This window comes from Ambystoma mexicanum, chromosome 11 (genome assembly GCF_040938575.1).
Source record: "Ambystoma mexicanum isolate Mex_15411 chromosome 11, UKY_AmexF1_1, whole genome shotgun sequence".
Taxonomy (NCBI): Eukaryota; Metazoa; Chordata; class Amphibia; order Caudata; family Ambystomatidae; genus Ambystoma; species Ambystoma mexicanum.
In genome coordinates, this window is record NC_090934.1 from 386,265,092 (window position 1) to 386,282,683 (window position 17,592).

The 17,592-nt window shown below is 48.1% G+C and overlaps 1 protein-coding gene across 1 annotated transcript in view; it reads right to left on the reverse strand.

Annotated features, from left to right (window-relative positions):
* Positions 1-551: 551 nt before the first annotated feature.
* The window catches only part of NDUFS3 (NADH:ubiquinone oxidoreductase core subunit S3), a 211,143-nt gene continuing 194,102 nt past the window's right edge, over positions 552-17,592 (reverse strand). Inside the window, exon 7 of the mRNA XM_069623098.1 lies at positions 552-884. Coding sequence (XP_069479199.1) covers positions 711-884 — 174 coding nt within the window. The 3' untranslated portion in view covers positions 552-710. The remainder of the gene's footprint in view (positions 885-17,592) is intronic.

Here is a 17,592-nt window from a genome sequence, read left to right on the forward strand (position 1 = left end):
CCCCACCCCCTAAATCAACAACAACACACACACACACACACACACACACACACACACACACACCCCCACCCCCCCCCCCCTTTGCAATCCTCTTCCTCGTCCTGCAGAGCCTGTCAGCCCCAGCATGCACTCATGTGCAGCAGGGGCGTGACAGTTCGCTTTATAAAGACCAGCCACGGAGCATTCTTTCTAAAGCGAACTTTTAGTGAAATGATCTTTTCAATGGGAACGTTTTTTTTTGTAGTGATCTCGCAGTGTGACCAGGACAAAGAAAAGAGAAGGCTTAGGAAATTGTTTGTGTACTATACATGAAGAGTACAATGTGCCCAGTTACTTAGCAGGAGCAAATAGATTCCTTTCAACAATGAGATGTAATCTGGTTTCTTTTAACCCTAAGGCCAATTGTTCATTTAACAGTCTTATTTTCTCTAGCTTTAATTCCAGCAGCTTCACTCCACAATGTGTTACATCTCCTTGTAGGGCTCATATGCGGTCAACCCACATCCCACAAACCCATATTGCTGAATAAGGGTTGTCAAGGTAAGACTGAAATAGTTTACAGATTTATTGTTATTAATATAAATATCATGCTGAGCTAGAAACTTGAACTTGGAAGTGACACTGATGGGCATAAAGCATGTCCGATGATCCATATACAGCCATTACATATTACATTGCAGGTTTTCACACAGCCACATTTCTAGATGATTCTATTTGGCTTTAGTCTCTGGCTCTTTTTCCCCCTCCTGCAGCTTCAGACTTTCTGGTGAATCACGATAAGCAGGGAATGCCTCCCAAGGACTGCTCAGGTCAAACTTGCGGAATTCCTGGGACAGTTCTACTGGTTCCGCCACCACTCGCTTCACCTCATCATCATAACGCACCTGGACAACGACAAAAGAAATGGATGTAAGCAAAACCTCCCACACAATCTTTAAACAGCAGCGGGTGGAAATACCCGACAAGATAGCCCTGTGGCAAGATAAACTATACGAGTGTTGAGTACAGGAGGACATGCTCCATAAAAACAAGGCCACTAGATTACTTGTGTTGGGAAAAGCAGTCACAGAAAGGAGCACTCTTTAGGGACCTTACAACCCAATTATCAAACCCTACATTTTCCATGTAGCCCAAAGGTCCAGGGCTTGTATGAAATGTAGCCATCCTGGTGAGCAATGGATTGACTGTAGATAACTACCTTAAAACAAACGGTGCTAGTTGCGTGCTCAGTGTGATCCAGGTTGGAATGGTCATCTTTTTCCTTGCAAAGGAAAGCCACAAATTATATGAAGTTTTTAAAAGGCAACATCCGGACAAGCTGGTTTTCTTTTCTTTGCTGCTGTGTGAGTCGTTGCCGAGATGGATTTTTAGAACCAGCCCGGTGAATTGGGTAATTGGCACTTCGGTCCACCCTATCAAGATAAGTGCTGACTGAGCAGTAAGGCAGACTTTGGGAGAGAACTACACACAGGGAACTCAAAAAGTGAAGCAACAAAGGGGTGCACAAAAATACTATTTAATTAGAACGTTAATCTCCAGGAAGGTAAAATAAAAAGGTAAGTATTACTAAACTTCATAAACACATGTATATGAACAGTTGGTGATCTCACAGTGAGAAAAACGATACTTTGCATTTAAAACAGTAAAAGCAGTTCAAATAATTGAAACAAGTGAAACAGTGGGCACTAAAGTGAAAGGAAAATGTAACGCACTCTAAAATCATATACGCTGCCTTAGAAACCTAGGGCCTCTACAACTTAAGCAGCCCTTCCATACAAGGTAAATATCCCTAGTGACTTAAAAAAAGAGTCAATGTTCCAGGTAGGTACCTTTGAAGGGAGTAGGAATTCTTAAAAAATCCCCCAGATCCAGCTTGGCAAAGTCAACAGGTGGGTACAGTTCCAGATGCACGGCACTTCAGGGGTTTAAGGTAAGTAAAACAATAGACAGCCCACCTCAACAGTCCTGAAGACGGCACTAGAACACCAGCCACCCACTAAGTGCCAGAAACACCATTTAGTGTCGACTAGATAGATGTGAGGTTGTCATGACCACATTCTAAGTCACCTGTTGTGTACTAACCCACACTGTTCAAAAAACTAAATGCAAAAAATCAATGTATGAGGTTTGTGTATGATGCCTTAAATATTGTGTATCCCCGGAAACTACCGGCAGGAAAAAGGCTAGGATGTTAGCCGTATGATGCTATTTTTTAACCATATGAAAATAAATATTTGCTAAATGTGCTACATGCAAATTGGGTAATCTCTTGTGTACAGACCACATGTTGTGATTTGTAAATATGTATGCTGCATCCACACCGGGCAAGTGTCAGACAGGTGGGGTAGCCTATGCCCTCCCTTACCTTATATTGTTACCCCTCATGACATAGGCCCCCCTCATTAAAAAAAGAGGGCAAAGTAACCCCAATATATAACAAACTTCAGCTAGATGCCACTCTTCGCAGGGGTCTTGACTCAGACTACGATCCGTTGAATGGCAGCAAAAGTCCTCCTGTTATCCTGGCGTTGATCTGGAGTCACTCCCAAGCCCAACAATGGTAAGGATCTGCACCATTCAAACTGGCAGGTACGATCCAATCATGGACAATCTCTGGCCACCACATCTGCCCACAAGAACAAGTTACTTACCCCTGGTAACAATCTTTCGACTGAACCTTCCTCGCACGTTTTCCTCATCTTATGATAGCTCCTTCCAGCATTAGCTGCTTCGGAAAAAGTTATTGCGTTAGAGGACGCTGTGAATTGTCATCGACTCGATGTCTGTCAAAGGCCCTTGTCCCCTCTTGAGTTTGATTTCATCAACAGTATAAATAGTACGCATTGCGCCCGTTACTTCAGTTCAGTTTTTTCGCCTTCTTCCCCTAGAATAAATGGCATTTTTGAGGTCACAGAGACCAGACGCTCAAGAAATGAAAGGTGTAATGCACGGAAATTCTACTGGAGGGGTAGGATGGGTGGGGCGATGAGGAATATGTGGAACATCCAGTCGAAAGAATGTTACCAGGAGTAAGAAACTTGTCCTTCAAATCAATTGTGTTCTCCCAGGTATTCCTCAGCTCATGATAGCCTCCCAAAGCAGCATAATACTGGAGGAGGAGGGAAATAAACATTTTCAAGGCCTGTCATGAATGCTGTGTAGCACAGCGTTTCCAAATCCCGCCTCCCCACTCGGCTCCCCAGGACGTCCTGAAACATGTCATTGTTGGTTCTTGGCTTGTTTATCTTTCGTCGACGAAGGGTAGGCACCCCGCCGTCTGGAGGTTTGGTAATCTCTGCCTCTACGAGAAGACTGGGCCGCACGCCTGTAGCCTTGGGACGAGTAGGAGGGTCTGCTGAAACCTCGGTCTCTAGATGACCTAAACCGGGAGTTAAATTCCTACCAATCTGGAGGTCTCCGAGTGACCGCGCCGTGTCCGTATCCTCTTTCATGCCCTTCAAGGCCTCATCAACTTTTTCACCGAACAGTTGTTCCCCTTCACACGGCATATCCAAGACTTTATATTGCACCTCCGGTCTGAACGTAGTGCACTTGAGCCAGGCTTGTCTACGTAGAAATACGCCATTATTGATTTGTTTAAATCCAGACTCGGCTAGGTCGACAGCAATGTTTATAGCATGGTTGGAGGCCTCTTCTCCTTCCCGTACTAGCAACATGGCGGACTTTCTATGTTCTTCGGGCAAATGTTCCAAGACGGGAGCCAGCCGGTGCCACATTTCCCTGCCATACCTAGACATAATCGCCAAGGAGTTGGCTGCCTTAACTGTAGTCGTGCCGACCGACAGCACCTTCTTGTCAAAAGCGTCCTGCCTCCTGGCCTCGTTGTCTGGCAGGTTCGTGCATTTATGTTGAGACCTGGCCTTTCTAGCTGCCGCCGCAAATACCACCGACTCCGGCGAAGGTTGAGACGTCAAGCACTTGGGAGTCGATTCCGGAGCCTTGAATTTCTTCTCCAAACGACCTTTCACTGCCGGTTCCGAGAAAGGATGACGCATGGTCTTCAGGCCCTCTTGCCAGACATGGTCTAAAATAGGGATGGCAAATATGGATTTCCTTCTCTTGCCCATAAGATCAAAAAGAAAACAATCCTTTTTCTCCTCTTCAGGGACTAGGCCAAACTCAGCACACGCCTTCCTCATCATGGCATGGAATGCCCCCACGTCGTCAGGCGGTGATGGCTGCGTCGGGCTTCTCGGAGCTTCCATTTCTGCTTCAGAGTACCAAGTTGGGTCCCTTGAGGGGGATAGTGAGATGTCTGAACCCGACCCTTCACGGTCTGAATCAGAGTCCGGTAGTCCTCCTTCTTGTGGGCGAGGGCGATCTTCCGCCGCTTGGGAAGCGGCAGTAATCCTGGTCGTCGAGCGAGGAGCCGGGCCCGGCTCGTCGACGAGTGGCGTAGACTGTAGCAGTGCCGGGGCACTTGGCTGAGGTATTTGTGTGTCCAAACGCTGTAATAGCTTCTGTAGCGTATTTAGCACCTCCAAGGACAGAACCGCCTGGGGGTTCAGTAATGACGAGGTCGTAGGGATGGTACTCCCACCCAAGAGCGTCACTGCGCTGCTCGGTTGAAACCCCAGATCAGTTCGGTGCACGACCGGGCCATGTTCCTCGTCAGCCGACGAGATGGAGAAAGTCGCCTCTGGTTGCAGCAGGGCCTCAGGCGGAACGGGATCGAAAACCTCTGGTTGCCATCCCATAGACGGAACCACCGTCTACGACGATATGATTCCTACAGCTGCAGTCTGAAACGTGGGAGGAGTCGACGAGCGGGCCGTCAACGAAGCAAGTGGCACAGGGCCTTGGGGTGTTCCCGCCGCTTTTGGGGCCGACTTGCTGGCCGAGGCCTCTCGACTCAAGGTAGACTTATGACGGTCTCCAGAGGAGGGTTTAGATGGTTGTTTTCTGTCCTTTTTAGAGGAGGAGGAAGAAGAAGACGGCGCCTTGTGTGAAGAGGGGGCCTTCGAATGTTTCTCCGAATGCTTCTCCGAGGGGCGTTTTTCAGCAAAACGTGCCTTCTTCGTCAAGGGTTCCGACTTACTTCTCGAGGCCATGGAGCCCACCTCCGATGCTGGGTACGCACCCGCCCCGTCATTGAGCCAATCGACAAGGCGTCTTTTTCGATCTTTGAGGGTTTTCTGGGAGAAACCTTGACAGATTTCACATGTGTCCGCTGTGTGGTGAGGATGAAGGCAGTAAATGCAGTCCATATGACCATCCCCTTCGTACACCTTCTTAAGACCACATGTAGCACACGGACGAAACAACGCCTTTCCAGACATTATTTCGAGAAAAAAAAAAACAGTCACAGAAGTAGAAAGTACAAACAAACCAAATAGCAGATACTCGAGGTAATCCCACTACTTTGGAAGACGGTTGAAATCTGAGGGAGCAGCGGGGGCGGGGCTATATATCCCTCTAGGTCCTAGTGGCGCCGGCGTGCGCGGCCCAAAACGACGTAGATAGGACACAAAAGTGTCGGAATTTTTTCCTATGGAAAATGTCTATATATAATTTACCAAGGATTCCCAGCCTGACGACGGGGAATATTCTAAGCATGTGAATCCATGAAAGATCCAATGCTGGAGAAATACAGTTCCACAGAGTGTGCGTGAAACATGACAAGGCACATACGGAGTTGGCCGCCTGAAGAGCCATACCCCCTGAATAAAACACTTTCTTCGCCCAGCCATCAAAACACTTGTCGTCCCCATCAGGAGGGATGGTAGGATACAACGCCTGCTTTGCTGGGGCCGTAGCCGCCTGCACCTCCAAACTCTCCGGAGTGGAGTGCGTGGTCAAGTAGCAGTGGTCACTACTGGCTGGGTGGTATTTTCACGGCAAAGACTTGCCCACTGCCGGGAGACTCTCCGGAGAGTCCAAGCCGCTGCCACCCTTCTTTGCAGAGCCATATGGAATGGCAGTACCGGGTCAGTGGGTGGACCTTGGTCGAGGATATCCGTCAGGTCATCCTGCACAAAATCAACTGGGGCGCCGACCACCCCAATAGTCCGTGACCTTCGACATAAGGCGCCGGTACGATGACTCGGCATGGGTGCCAGGCTCAGGCCTATAGAACTCCACCTCCGGAGAGGTGTCCAGACCACTGGTGTCATGCAGTGACTGACGCAAGTCCTCAATCTGGCTATGACCAGAAAGAATCTCATCTGGCACCGTGTCCGGAACCAATCCATCTTCAGAACCCTCTTCCACCTCGGAAATATACTCCATAGGCTGGAAAGGGGGCAAAGAATACGGGAGAAAGACATGTTGTGCCTTGGCCAGAGCCTTTCTAGGGGGTTCCCCCGTGCCAGGGGTACCTCAGACACCACAGCCTCGAAAGGCGTCGAGTGAAACGGCGTTGACGTCGAGTGAATCGGCGTAGAGTGCAGCGCTGACAGCATCGATGGCTTCGACACAGGCCTCGAGGATGGAGCCCCAAGTGTGTCCTTCGACAGCCTGGGCGCCGACGACTTCCTCAGAGGCGGAGCCTCGAGAGAGTTCGTCAACGACCTCGGCGCCACCGCGTCGATGTCTTCTTCGAAGACTTCACAGGTGCCTACGGGCTCGAGCACGTCGAGGACCGGGACCTGGAACGGGCATGACTGGAACGAGTCCCCTTGTCCGAGCAGGACCTTTCCTGCGAATCGTGCCGACCACCCGAGCCCAAAGGCGTACGAGCGGCGTCTCCAGTATGGTCACGACCGACCCCTCTTGGAGGCGCGGTCACACCGGAGCCCTGAGATTCAAGAATCGCCAACATTTTCTTCCCGAAGGAAGCCCATTCCTCCGGAGAGGAACGCTTGGTGGGATAAGAAACCCGCCGATGGGCGGAGTCCTCGGACGAGGTGGGGGAAGGTGACCGATGACGGTGCTTCCGGGAGTGCCTCGAAGAGGCAGAGGAGTGGCAGGACCCACTCCGGGACGGAGACCCCCTACACTTACGACTACGATGCGGAGAGTCGCCCCTCGAATCGTCCGTCGAAAGCCCAGTGGACCTCGCCTTCCGGGGCTTGGACACCTTACCGACCGACAGCTTCTTCTTATGTTTCACGCAAGGCCTTGGATGTAAGCGACTGGCAGTTGACACAATCATCCGTGTCGTGGGCCTCCCCGAGGCACCAGAAGCAGGCGTCGTGCGAGTCCGTCACCAACATCTTGGACCCGCAGTCCCCACACTTCTTGAAGCCCGGACGCGGGGTGGAAGAAGAGGAAGACATCCAGACAATACTACACAAACGAACAGGATCGAAGAACTGAAAGAGCAGAAACTCCAAAGAGTCGAGGCGCGCCGAGATCTCCGAAGCGAACACGTTCGTGGAAAAAACGGAACTGAGGCTACGGGCGTTGCGCGTCCTACTTATAACATCTGGTGACGTCGGCCGTCCGAGGTCGTCCTCGAGGACGGCGTATCGACACAGGACGCAGAAAGATTTTCCAAAGCAGCACAGCTGTGGTGATTACTGTCATAGATATGGAATACATCGGAGGACCCAATCCCCTCGAAATAAGATTACAATGAGTAATGTATCCCTTCCTGAGCTTGTGGATCTGCTTAGATCACATGCCCTGCATAGATTAGCGAGCAGTATCTGGAGAAGGAGGGGGGAAATTAGAAGGTACAGCGGCGTGTCCCACCTGTGAATCTCCTTTAGAGTGTGTGTCCATGTAGTAATGCTGTGTGAACATATGGATGGAAATCCATGTAGCAGCCTCGCAGATGGAGTCCAAGGGACATTTGCTATGAAAGCTAAAGTAGCTCCTGTACCTCTGGTATGTGTCGCCTTGGGGTGAAAGGTAGAACTTTCTTGGATAGGGAATAGAGTTGTATGCATTTGAGTATCCATCTGGAGATGACGCTCCGACATATGGTCGCCTTCTCTACCAGGCGCTATGGAAACAAAGTTGGTCTGTTTTCTTTAGGGTTTTTTTCCCACATAGTACAAGACCGCTCTCTGTACATCAAGTTTATGAAGGCTTCTTTCTGCTGAGTTGATGGATTCTGAAAGAAGGTGGGAAGTTCTATGGATTGGTTTATATGGAACTTTGAAATTAACTTAGGTGAGAATTTAGGATGTGTTCAGAGGACAACCTTGTCCTTGTGTCTGATGAAAAAGGGGTCTTGTACAGACTAAGCGTGTAGCTCACTGACTCGTCTTATGGAGGGGATAGCTACCAGGAATGCAGTTTTATAGGTAAGATGCTCCACGTGTCTGGGGTTGCTGTTGGTACTCTTGTTCAGAGAATTGCCTAGCATTTCAGTGATGGGCTGCCACAGGACAAAGACGGATATGTTTTGGATATTTCTGCTCTATGAAAGATAGTGAGCTAAAGACTCTGGGTAAGGCTCTCGTAACCAGGACTAATGTCTGGCAGAGGGACTCCCAGGACCCCTCGTGTTATTTGCATATTTTAAGTAACTTTGGGTTTCACCCCAAGTTACTAGGGAAATCCAGATGTGGACCCCTCACTCACTATTCTTAGAGAGGCACAGCTCCACCCTACTGATGAGGTCCAACCAGACCGAAACACGTGTCTGGGGTTGCTGTTGGTACTCTTGTTTTGGATATTTCTGCTCTATGAAAGATAGTGAGCTAAAGACTCTGGGTAAGGCTCTCATAACCAGGACTAATGTCTGGAAGAGGAACTCTCAGGACCACCCTTGTTATTGGCCTTGTGGAAAGGCTTGAAGGATGGCCCCAGGAAATTGGGTGGCATAGCCTCTTTACCCCCTTCATGAATGTCTTAATGACAGGGACTTTCCACCAGGACACCTTATTCTGTCTGTGAAGTGGGGTAAGCAGATAGTGTAAGCAGATGGTGTAAGCCAAATGTACCTATAAGGAATTGAATACTAGGCCAGAGTCTAGTAAGGTTAGCATGTGGTATAGAATGTTTGCTGGAGAACATTTTAATGGATTTAGTGATTGAGATGTGCACCATAGCACAAATCGTTTCCACTTATTAAAATAGCAGTGCCTGCTGTTCAGTTTTTGTGCCTCCTTGTGGATATCCACACACCTTTGTGGAAGGTTAAAGTTGCCAAACTATGACTTAAGGAGCCAAGCTGCCAAGATCATGGATTGTGGGTGTAGGTGGAGGGATGCCCCCTTGTGTTGTGTCAACATGTTGTACGGGCACAGGAGCTTGATAGGGAGCCAAGCGCTTTGGATTAAGGCGCTATATAAATAACACATCATTATCATAGGGTCGCACATCAGCAGTTTGAGCAGATGTGGAAACCAAGGCTGTCTCGCCCACATGGGAGCAACCAGGATCAGGGTTACTTGTTCCTGGTGCAGCTTGTGCACTATCCTGCTCAGGAGTGTTATCGGGGGGAGGGTTGGGGGGGGGGTTAAAGGTGGGGGGGTGGGGAACGTAAGCAAATTTCCCTGACCAGTTCAAACACAGGGCTTTCCCCTTGGACCCTGCCTGGGGAAACCCGGACCAAGGTCTGGGCATTGTGTGTTTAGCTTCATGGTGAACATGTCTAGTGGGGGTGACCCCATAGTGAGAATATTCCATCTAGGATATCTGTTGAGTTGCCACTCGTGTTATTCTGGTAGAGGGTGTCTGCTTAAAGTGTCTGCCAGAGAACTGAGTTCCCCTGGAACATGTTGGGATGTTAGAAACAGGTTTTGCTTCAGTGCCCACTTCCATATTTTCTGGGATAGCTTGGATAGACAGAGTGTGTGCCTGCCTGCTTGTTCAGATAGAACATGGCTGTGGTGCTGTCTGTCAGGACTTGCACCGTCTGACCTTGGAGATGTTGCTGAAAGGCCTGAAGAGCCTTGAGGACTGCCAAGAGCTCCAGGAAGTTGATATGTCTTTGGGCAGTAGCGAATGTCCACGATTTGTGGGCTGTGTGGTGGAGGAAGTGCGCCCCGCCAAACGGCGAGGAAGGCGCCTGTAGTTAGGATTGCTTGGGCTGGAGGAGCGCAAAAAGGTTTTCCTTTTAACAGGTTGTCCTTGGACCACAAGCAAAGAGCTTGAACCAAGGTTAGCGAAACAACCACTACATCATCCCACTGTCCACTTGCCGGAGACCACTGTCTCACTAACCATTCCTGCATTGGACGTAGGCACGCATTAGGAACTAAAAAAATGCAAGAGGCCATCATCCCCAACGGTACGCAAACCAGTGCGCTTGCTATGTGGCAATCAACCTTGTATTTAGGTACCTCCAACAGCATATTTTGCACTCTCTCGCTTGAGGGGACTGCCAGCTCCTCTTTTGGTTTTAGGACAGCCCCCAGAAATTGTTTTTTTGGCTAGTGACTAGGTTTGATTTGTTCTTGTTAATGGAGAAACCCAAACTGAAGAGTAGGTTTATTGTTTTTTGCGTATTTAACTTGCAAATTTGAGGAGATTCCCGTGTGATCAGCCAGTCGTCTAGATAAGGGTATACCGGGGTGGACTTTCTGCACATTCTACAAGCTATACAAATATAAGTGTATTCCACCCATGAAAGAGAAAAAAATATGTGGAAGGGTTAGTTCTAGACAGCACCCGATAGTTGCTTCACGGGTGACGCTTATGTAACCTCAATCATCCAAATCAATTGTTTAGGAATGTCTAAGGGTAATTGAGCATATTAGAAACGGAACATTTTTTTAACATGTGCTCTTTAATTCACATTAATGAAGAATCTTTAACTTAACAGTATCATCTTTCCAAAACACAAAAACAAATATTGCAATGAACAACCTTAATCTTGATACATTACGACAGAATCATGAATCAACATAAAAAACAAAAAAGATTTTTCTATATACACACAACATTGAAAGTGGATTAAAATTAGAAAAGTTAAGTTCAGTTCCCAAGTCTGCACCCAGTCAAGGGTGTCCTGAAACAATCCCTGTGTCACCCTGTCGATTATTACGTTTCGTGAAAAACAGGAATTTGTGAAGACAGAATAGTGTCCTGAGGCTCAAATGGGGTCTGTATCCGGGTCTTTTGGGTTAAAGAATTCTTTGCCTACGTGGGGCTCGGTATCCAACCAAGCTCTTCACGTTTCAGCGGTCTTAAAAACACTTTTAGTCCGCCTTCATCAGGGCGTCTGTTCGAAGACCCTGTAGAAATATATAAAAAACAATCGTTTTAGTTCCCCATCTCAATAAGTGCCAAACTATGTCTGGCACAATGTAACGCAAGTCTGACCTCAAAGTAACCGGCTGTAGCTTTACCTGCCGATACTGTAATCCCAAGTCTTGAGTTGTGTCCGTTGTTGAGCACAAGGCAATCCCTAGACTCAAGGGCAGTGGATTCTGTATTTCTTAATTACAACAGATGTTGAGGTGCACATACGGATTATGCCATTCCTGTTGGATACCCCTTGGTATATGGTGGGACTACGTGTTGGTACAGAGAATAATGGAGGCCTCAGTTTAATGAGGATAAAGAGACCCATTTTAGTACATGTGCCTAGAAAAGGCGCCATATTGGAACAACAAGGCAATCCAAATTTTACCTGGGCGTTGCTCGGGGCTTCCTTTAATGGGTGAATGCAGAATATGCTGCTGAATTGCAAAATGCGGTGAGGTTTTGTGGTGTTTTGTTCCTAAAACCTCTAAGTTCCAAGGTGCGCTCAGTCGCAACTGCAAAACATAATACAAATATATATATATATAGATTGTAGCGTCTCATGGTAGGCTCACTAATGTGTTTTTGTTGCCAAATATCAGCATTGTTGGCCTGCATAGCTACCTGTGTTCACTGGCGTGTGAGAGGAGTTCTCGAGAACCGTTGTGGTGAATCTGGTCGTATCCCCTCTGGTCTCTGTCCCTGTGAGGAGCAAAGAGACAGAAAATGTGTGCACTGTAACTATCTTTCTGCCTTTGCGCGGGGCTGGATAGGGGGCATACTATTTACTCCATTCACTCGCGCATTGGCCGATTGCAGAAGTCTAAAAATAGTTCTTGTTAGGAATTATCTACACAGCGTGTCCCTATTGCCGTATAGAACACTCCATAACGGCTGGCTAGTGGTGAGGGGCCCAATATCATAATCACCAGGGGCAAAGGAATTGAATATCTGAGCCCTTGGATTAAGGGGCATACCTGCACCCCCTTTGTGTAGATATTGCCGAGCCACAAGTCCGGATTGTAGCGCGTATGAGTCTGAATGCTGCAGGAGTCAGCATCCGTGCGCGACTTAAACAAGTTAGTCGTCAAGGAGATGCAGTCCCAAGTCTTGCTTGTGATTGGTCCACGTGACCCCGGAAGTAGCGTAGCAAAGAAAGCTACGTGCATTGTTGTAGAGTTGTCATGGAGACAGGACTGCTTTCCTGCTGTTCCTTAATCATGGGCAGCAACTACGATCCCGAGTTGATTATCTAAGAGTCCTACGAGTGGGATGCCGCGGAGGTGGCTGGTGTTTACTGTTCATGGAAAAATCTTGGTCGTAATGCACGGGGCAAAATATTATATAAAAGAAAAAGCAAATCTACCTTCATTGAACGGTATATATTGGAGAGGTGCCGCTTCTAACAATCGGTGTGCACCATGTATATTGGTCCACACCTGTCCAGACTCTGGTGCACAGTCACCCTGTACTGGAAGTTCCTCACCTCGCATGGTGGTGGTAAACAGCCACTACTACAAGCACCTTGGTGAACACTCTTGGTGCTGAAGTGATGCCGAATGGGAGTACTTTGAACTGGTAGTGTACTCCCCCTATCTGAAACGCAGGTGTTTTCTGTGCGCAGGGTGCACCGAAATATGAAAGTATGCATCTTTCATGTCCAATGTCGCCATGTAGTCTCCCCGTTTAAGGAGTGGAATCGTGGTCAAGCGAAATGTTTGTGGTTTGACATATTTGTAATACTGGCGCGTGGTAAGGTCTTTCTTTGGCCCAAGGAAGTACGTTGACTAGATACCCTTGTTACCCTTGTTTACCTGGTTTGCCGGGACGATTTCTATTGCGTCCTTCTCGGGCAGCGCCTTATGGCTGTTTCTTCTGCTGTCCGTTTCTTTTGTCTTGCCGGGCAGAATGGTGGTTTCTGAAGCAAATTGATGCAGTACCCGCCTGCTACAGTGGACAACACATACTTGTCCGATGTCATCCATGCGTGGGTGAATTGAGTGATTCATTCTCATACTGGAGGGGACCTGAAACTGTGCGTCATTGTTTGGGATGGGTTGAGCCTCTCCCAGGTGAGGTTCTGCCTCTTTGAAAGCTGGACAAGGAATCTTGGCCTTGTGACTGGCCCCTGGACAAGGACTGTTCTCATTGAGAGTAGCCAGAGGAACATTGTGCACCCTGGCTCCAAAATCTCCTAAAGTTTGAGAAACCCCATTGGGAATAAGGCACGTTTGTTAACTGCCCAAGGGATTGGAGAGTGGCGTACCCGTCCTTGGGACTCTTGAAGGCGTCCTCTAAGGCCTTCCCAAATAAAACGTTTGGCCCTATTGGCATGTTTAAGAGGGTTGCTCGACTCTCCAGCTTAAACCTGACTGCCTAATCCAGGCATGCTGCTTAATGAGCATCCCCTCAGCTAGCTATGTATGATGCATCCTGCGTTATCCGTGGCATCCAGATTGTTTTTCAGAATGCAGTTGGAGATTAGTTTGCCTTCCAATACGGTTTTAAGCAGTCGAGTATTAAGTGGCATTGGGGCGGTTTCTAGTTGTTGTTGTTCCAGCGCATCCCATTCATGGCAGCCCTAACTAGCCAACAGTGTCTTATTGTTCGCAATTCTTGTCTTGTATGATGGAGAGGAAGCAACCTGTCTCCCAAACATATACATCTTTGTACTCGCTTTGTCCGACGGGGCTTCTGCCAAATCCAGGGGAGCGGCCTGCCCGCTTTCTAGTGGTGGTGACTGCTAGAGAATCTGGTCTGAGCTGGCCCCAGATAAGCAGGGGGTCAGTGGGCGCGGGTCTGAAAAGCTTTCCTAACCTTAGATTGACCGCCCTTGTAAGGTTAAGCGTTAATATGGACGGTTGGATACGTCTCTGGACTGACTGCAGGAGAGGTATAAATTGGGTGGCGGACTTCTTGTCCCCCAGGATATCCTCCACACAGTCTTGATCGTCCTGTGTCTCCCAAGTGTCGATATTGAAATGTTGCGCCGTCTTTATTAGCAGTTCGTTGTACTTGGGTTGTCAACTGGCGAATCTGCCACCGGTCCTAATGATCTGGCGACTGCACTATGTAAATGCTGTCATCATCATCGTAGAACTGGTCTTGGTCGTGGCCATAGAGGTCCCCCTGATACCCCGCTTGGTCGTCATAATAGGAGTCTTGAGATGGGTATTGGTATTGAGCGGCGTCTTGAAATGCAAAGGCAGGCGTTCCTAGAGCAGAGGTGCTCGGCTGTGGCTCAAGGCAAGACTTTTTGGCAGGGGTGGCTCTGCTGATTCCCCTGGCAGTAAGGCGTCTCTAAGAACAGTCAATTATTTCGTCAGGGTGTTTTTCCATGAAGTCCAGAAAACAGGACATTCTCCCTAAAATTTTTTATATTGTTTTGGTGTAAAATGACAGGAGGGTGGGAAGCCTGAGATGACAGGGCCCTGGTAGGTAGTGACATCCTTAGCAGGGGTGGGCTTGGAGGGAATGGTATCTTTATGGCACATAGCCCCAGGGAGGGTGTCTGTGGTGTTAGGAAACTGTCTGGGTGTCCTTTTGGGCCAACAGCGTCGAAAGCTTGTGTTTTTTCGGCACCCTTGCCTTAAGTAGTGAAGCACTGACATGTTACTTGATTAGCACTTGTATTTTTGGCGCTTTTTGAAAAGACGCTGAAATGCCTTTCACTGCCTGATCTTCAGCGTGCTAAAGGAGGGCCTTTTTTTAGGCGGTGTCCGAAACGACCTTCGTTTTTGGTTTTTGGTAACTGCCATGAGGTGAAAGCATGCGCGATGGCCCAGAGGACAGTGAGGAACCTGAGGCTTTATCCCCGGTCACTGCATGGGCCTTGACGCTAGACTGTCGTCGAAAGTTGGCTGTGGGGTATGTCCTTAAAGTATTTGTGTTTGTGTGTGCCCTGGCCGCCAGTGGTGTTCTCCATCCGAGGACCGCCGGCCTACTTCTCGGAGTCAGAGGCTTGCACTTGAGGTTCCAACAGATCCAGATTGCCCTTGGCATCACGCTTGACCCCATAGCTGCCTCGCTGGAGTCTTATGTTATGTCTATGGAGGCCTCGGCCTGGATGGCCCAGCATTTCGTCTGCCGATCCTTTGGGGTTTTCGGCCGAAAAAGCTGACAGTGCTATTTGGCGTGATACCTCGGGAGACAGTGATTGCACACTCAGTGCGTGTCTTCCCACAAGAATTTATGGTGGCAGGAGGGACAACATGTAAATTAGGTTTTGTCCATTATGTTTTAAAAGGGAAGTTGGGCGAAAATAGAAGAAAGGGGATGATGGGATCATTATAGAGAACCTCCCCCCTCTCTCCCTACTGTAATGAGCTGAAGCCCGAAGAGGCCTGTAAGGCCGCGTCTGGTTGTTGATCATTCAGTCGTTGACGACAAGATGAATGTCAGGAGCAGTCGAGTGGTTGAACAGTCACGCGCCGTAGCGAAGGTGGTCTACAATTAAAACTGTGGTAAATCAAAGGCATCAGCTTGGAAGAGAACTCTGCATTTGCGACCGCCTTCGATGGCGGAAAACAACAATCTGAGGGACCTCGACGTGTGAAGGACCATGGGTACAGTACACATCACACTTGGGCTAGTATTACTAATCACGCCCTGTCGACGTCCGTTTGAGTTTCGAAAAATCTTGTAAAATCTGCGACATCCACTAGATGTTGGACTATGCAGAGCATGTATTCTAAGCAGATCCACAAGCTCGAGAAATAACGTTCCAGTAGTGTACAATTCCATAATTGTAGCAGTTATAGAGTTCTGCGTAACAAGCACTATAAGATCATTCCAGTGAACTTCACCGAGTTCCAATCACCTTATCCTGCCACCAAATGAAAATACACCTCAACAATAACATATGATACAGGCAATACAGAATAGGTTATCCTTCTTGCAGAAGAAAATGGTTACACCACAACAACGAAACAAAACACACATAGCCTCGCCCAACAGCACATGGCGGCTACCAACCGAAAAACACCTACGCTCACAGTGAACGGTGTCAACCGAAGCTGCCAACAGCTCATCACAGCTTTTCTTTCCCCCGCTCAATCCGACTAACTTACACCCCCCCCCCCACCCAACGCTTTACAAATCCAAAAGAGTGTAAAAAAACCATGCAGGTGGAAACAGTGCGCGGTATCAGAACCTTTAACAAAACATAACACTTACTCAATGTACTGTGCTCCTAGTCAACAATCTCCTTTCCTCCATTCTTATTGGAAATTCAATCCCTTGGGGCCTGGGACTAGAGCATGTTGCGAAGCAGCATTCCATACCAATTTAGATAGGTGCACTGGTATGCATGGATCCTCCCTCCTGAATGATCTTGGCACACCCACCAAATCTTTTCAAAAGACTACATAAGTAATTTTTAAAGGGGAATATAGGGGTTGGGCCATACGGGGGAAGGGGGACAGAGTACAGTAGTCACTACAGTGACGAACATGAATTACATACAGGGTTCCATCCGCTTTCCTCCATAACTCATGGAAGATTAATGAACAATCCCCCAGACAGGATGTAGCCACACAAAGAACAGCTAGCATACCTCAAACAAGGGACCAAGAGAACTAGTCAAAAATATTCTGGAGCACAAATTGGCCAAAAATAGCATCAGTCCTAGAGCTGGAACCAAGCAGTAAATGTTTACAGAAAGAATGAAGACAAGCCCAAGTGACCACCTCACAAATATCCTGCCACAATATGGGTCTCTGTAACAGCCGACACACCTTTAGATCTGACTAGGTGCAAGTGAAGGGGTTTCGGAGGGAGGCGATTAGTCACCTACTAAGCCTCTAAAATACAGCACACTATCCAATGAACTATAAATGCCTTGGCAGCTACTGAGCCAGGTGAAGGATACCAGAATGTTACCAGCAGCTGTTCCGATGACCTGAAGGATTTTTGTACGCTCCAAGCAGCAGTTTAAAGGTTCTAGCCACATCTAGGGAATGGAGGGTCCTGTCTATTTCAGATGAGTGTTCTGGGGAAATAATTGGCAATAAAAAGTCCTGATTGAAGTGAAACTCTGGCTAGTTTCGACAGAAAACTAGGATGTGTGTTGGGTGCACCATCTTCTCCCCGTGCAAGGTTAGAAAGAGGGGATTCAAAGAGAGGGCCTGCAACTATCTCTCTCGAGGCAGATTTTCACTAAAAATGCAGTTTCTATGAGAGCTTTTCCCATCAAAAGAGGCTATGGGTTTGAAGGGATTATGGAGGAGTGCTGAGCGAACCGCATTAAGGTCTGACACCAGATAGGAAGGGCTTCACCTGGGGAAACAGGTGATTGAGGAAAATGAAGTGGCGTTTAACCAGCGAGTTGGAGAGAGAAATTCTGACAACTTCTACATCCCTACAGCTGAAAGGTACATACTCCGTGATGCCAGAGCCTGCCAAATAAGTCTTAAAAGAGATAATGTTATCAAAAGAGGAGGCAAGAGGATTTAAGCCCCTCTCAATACACCATTGAGACCTTAGACATTT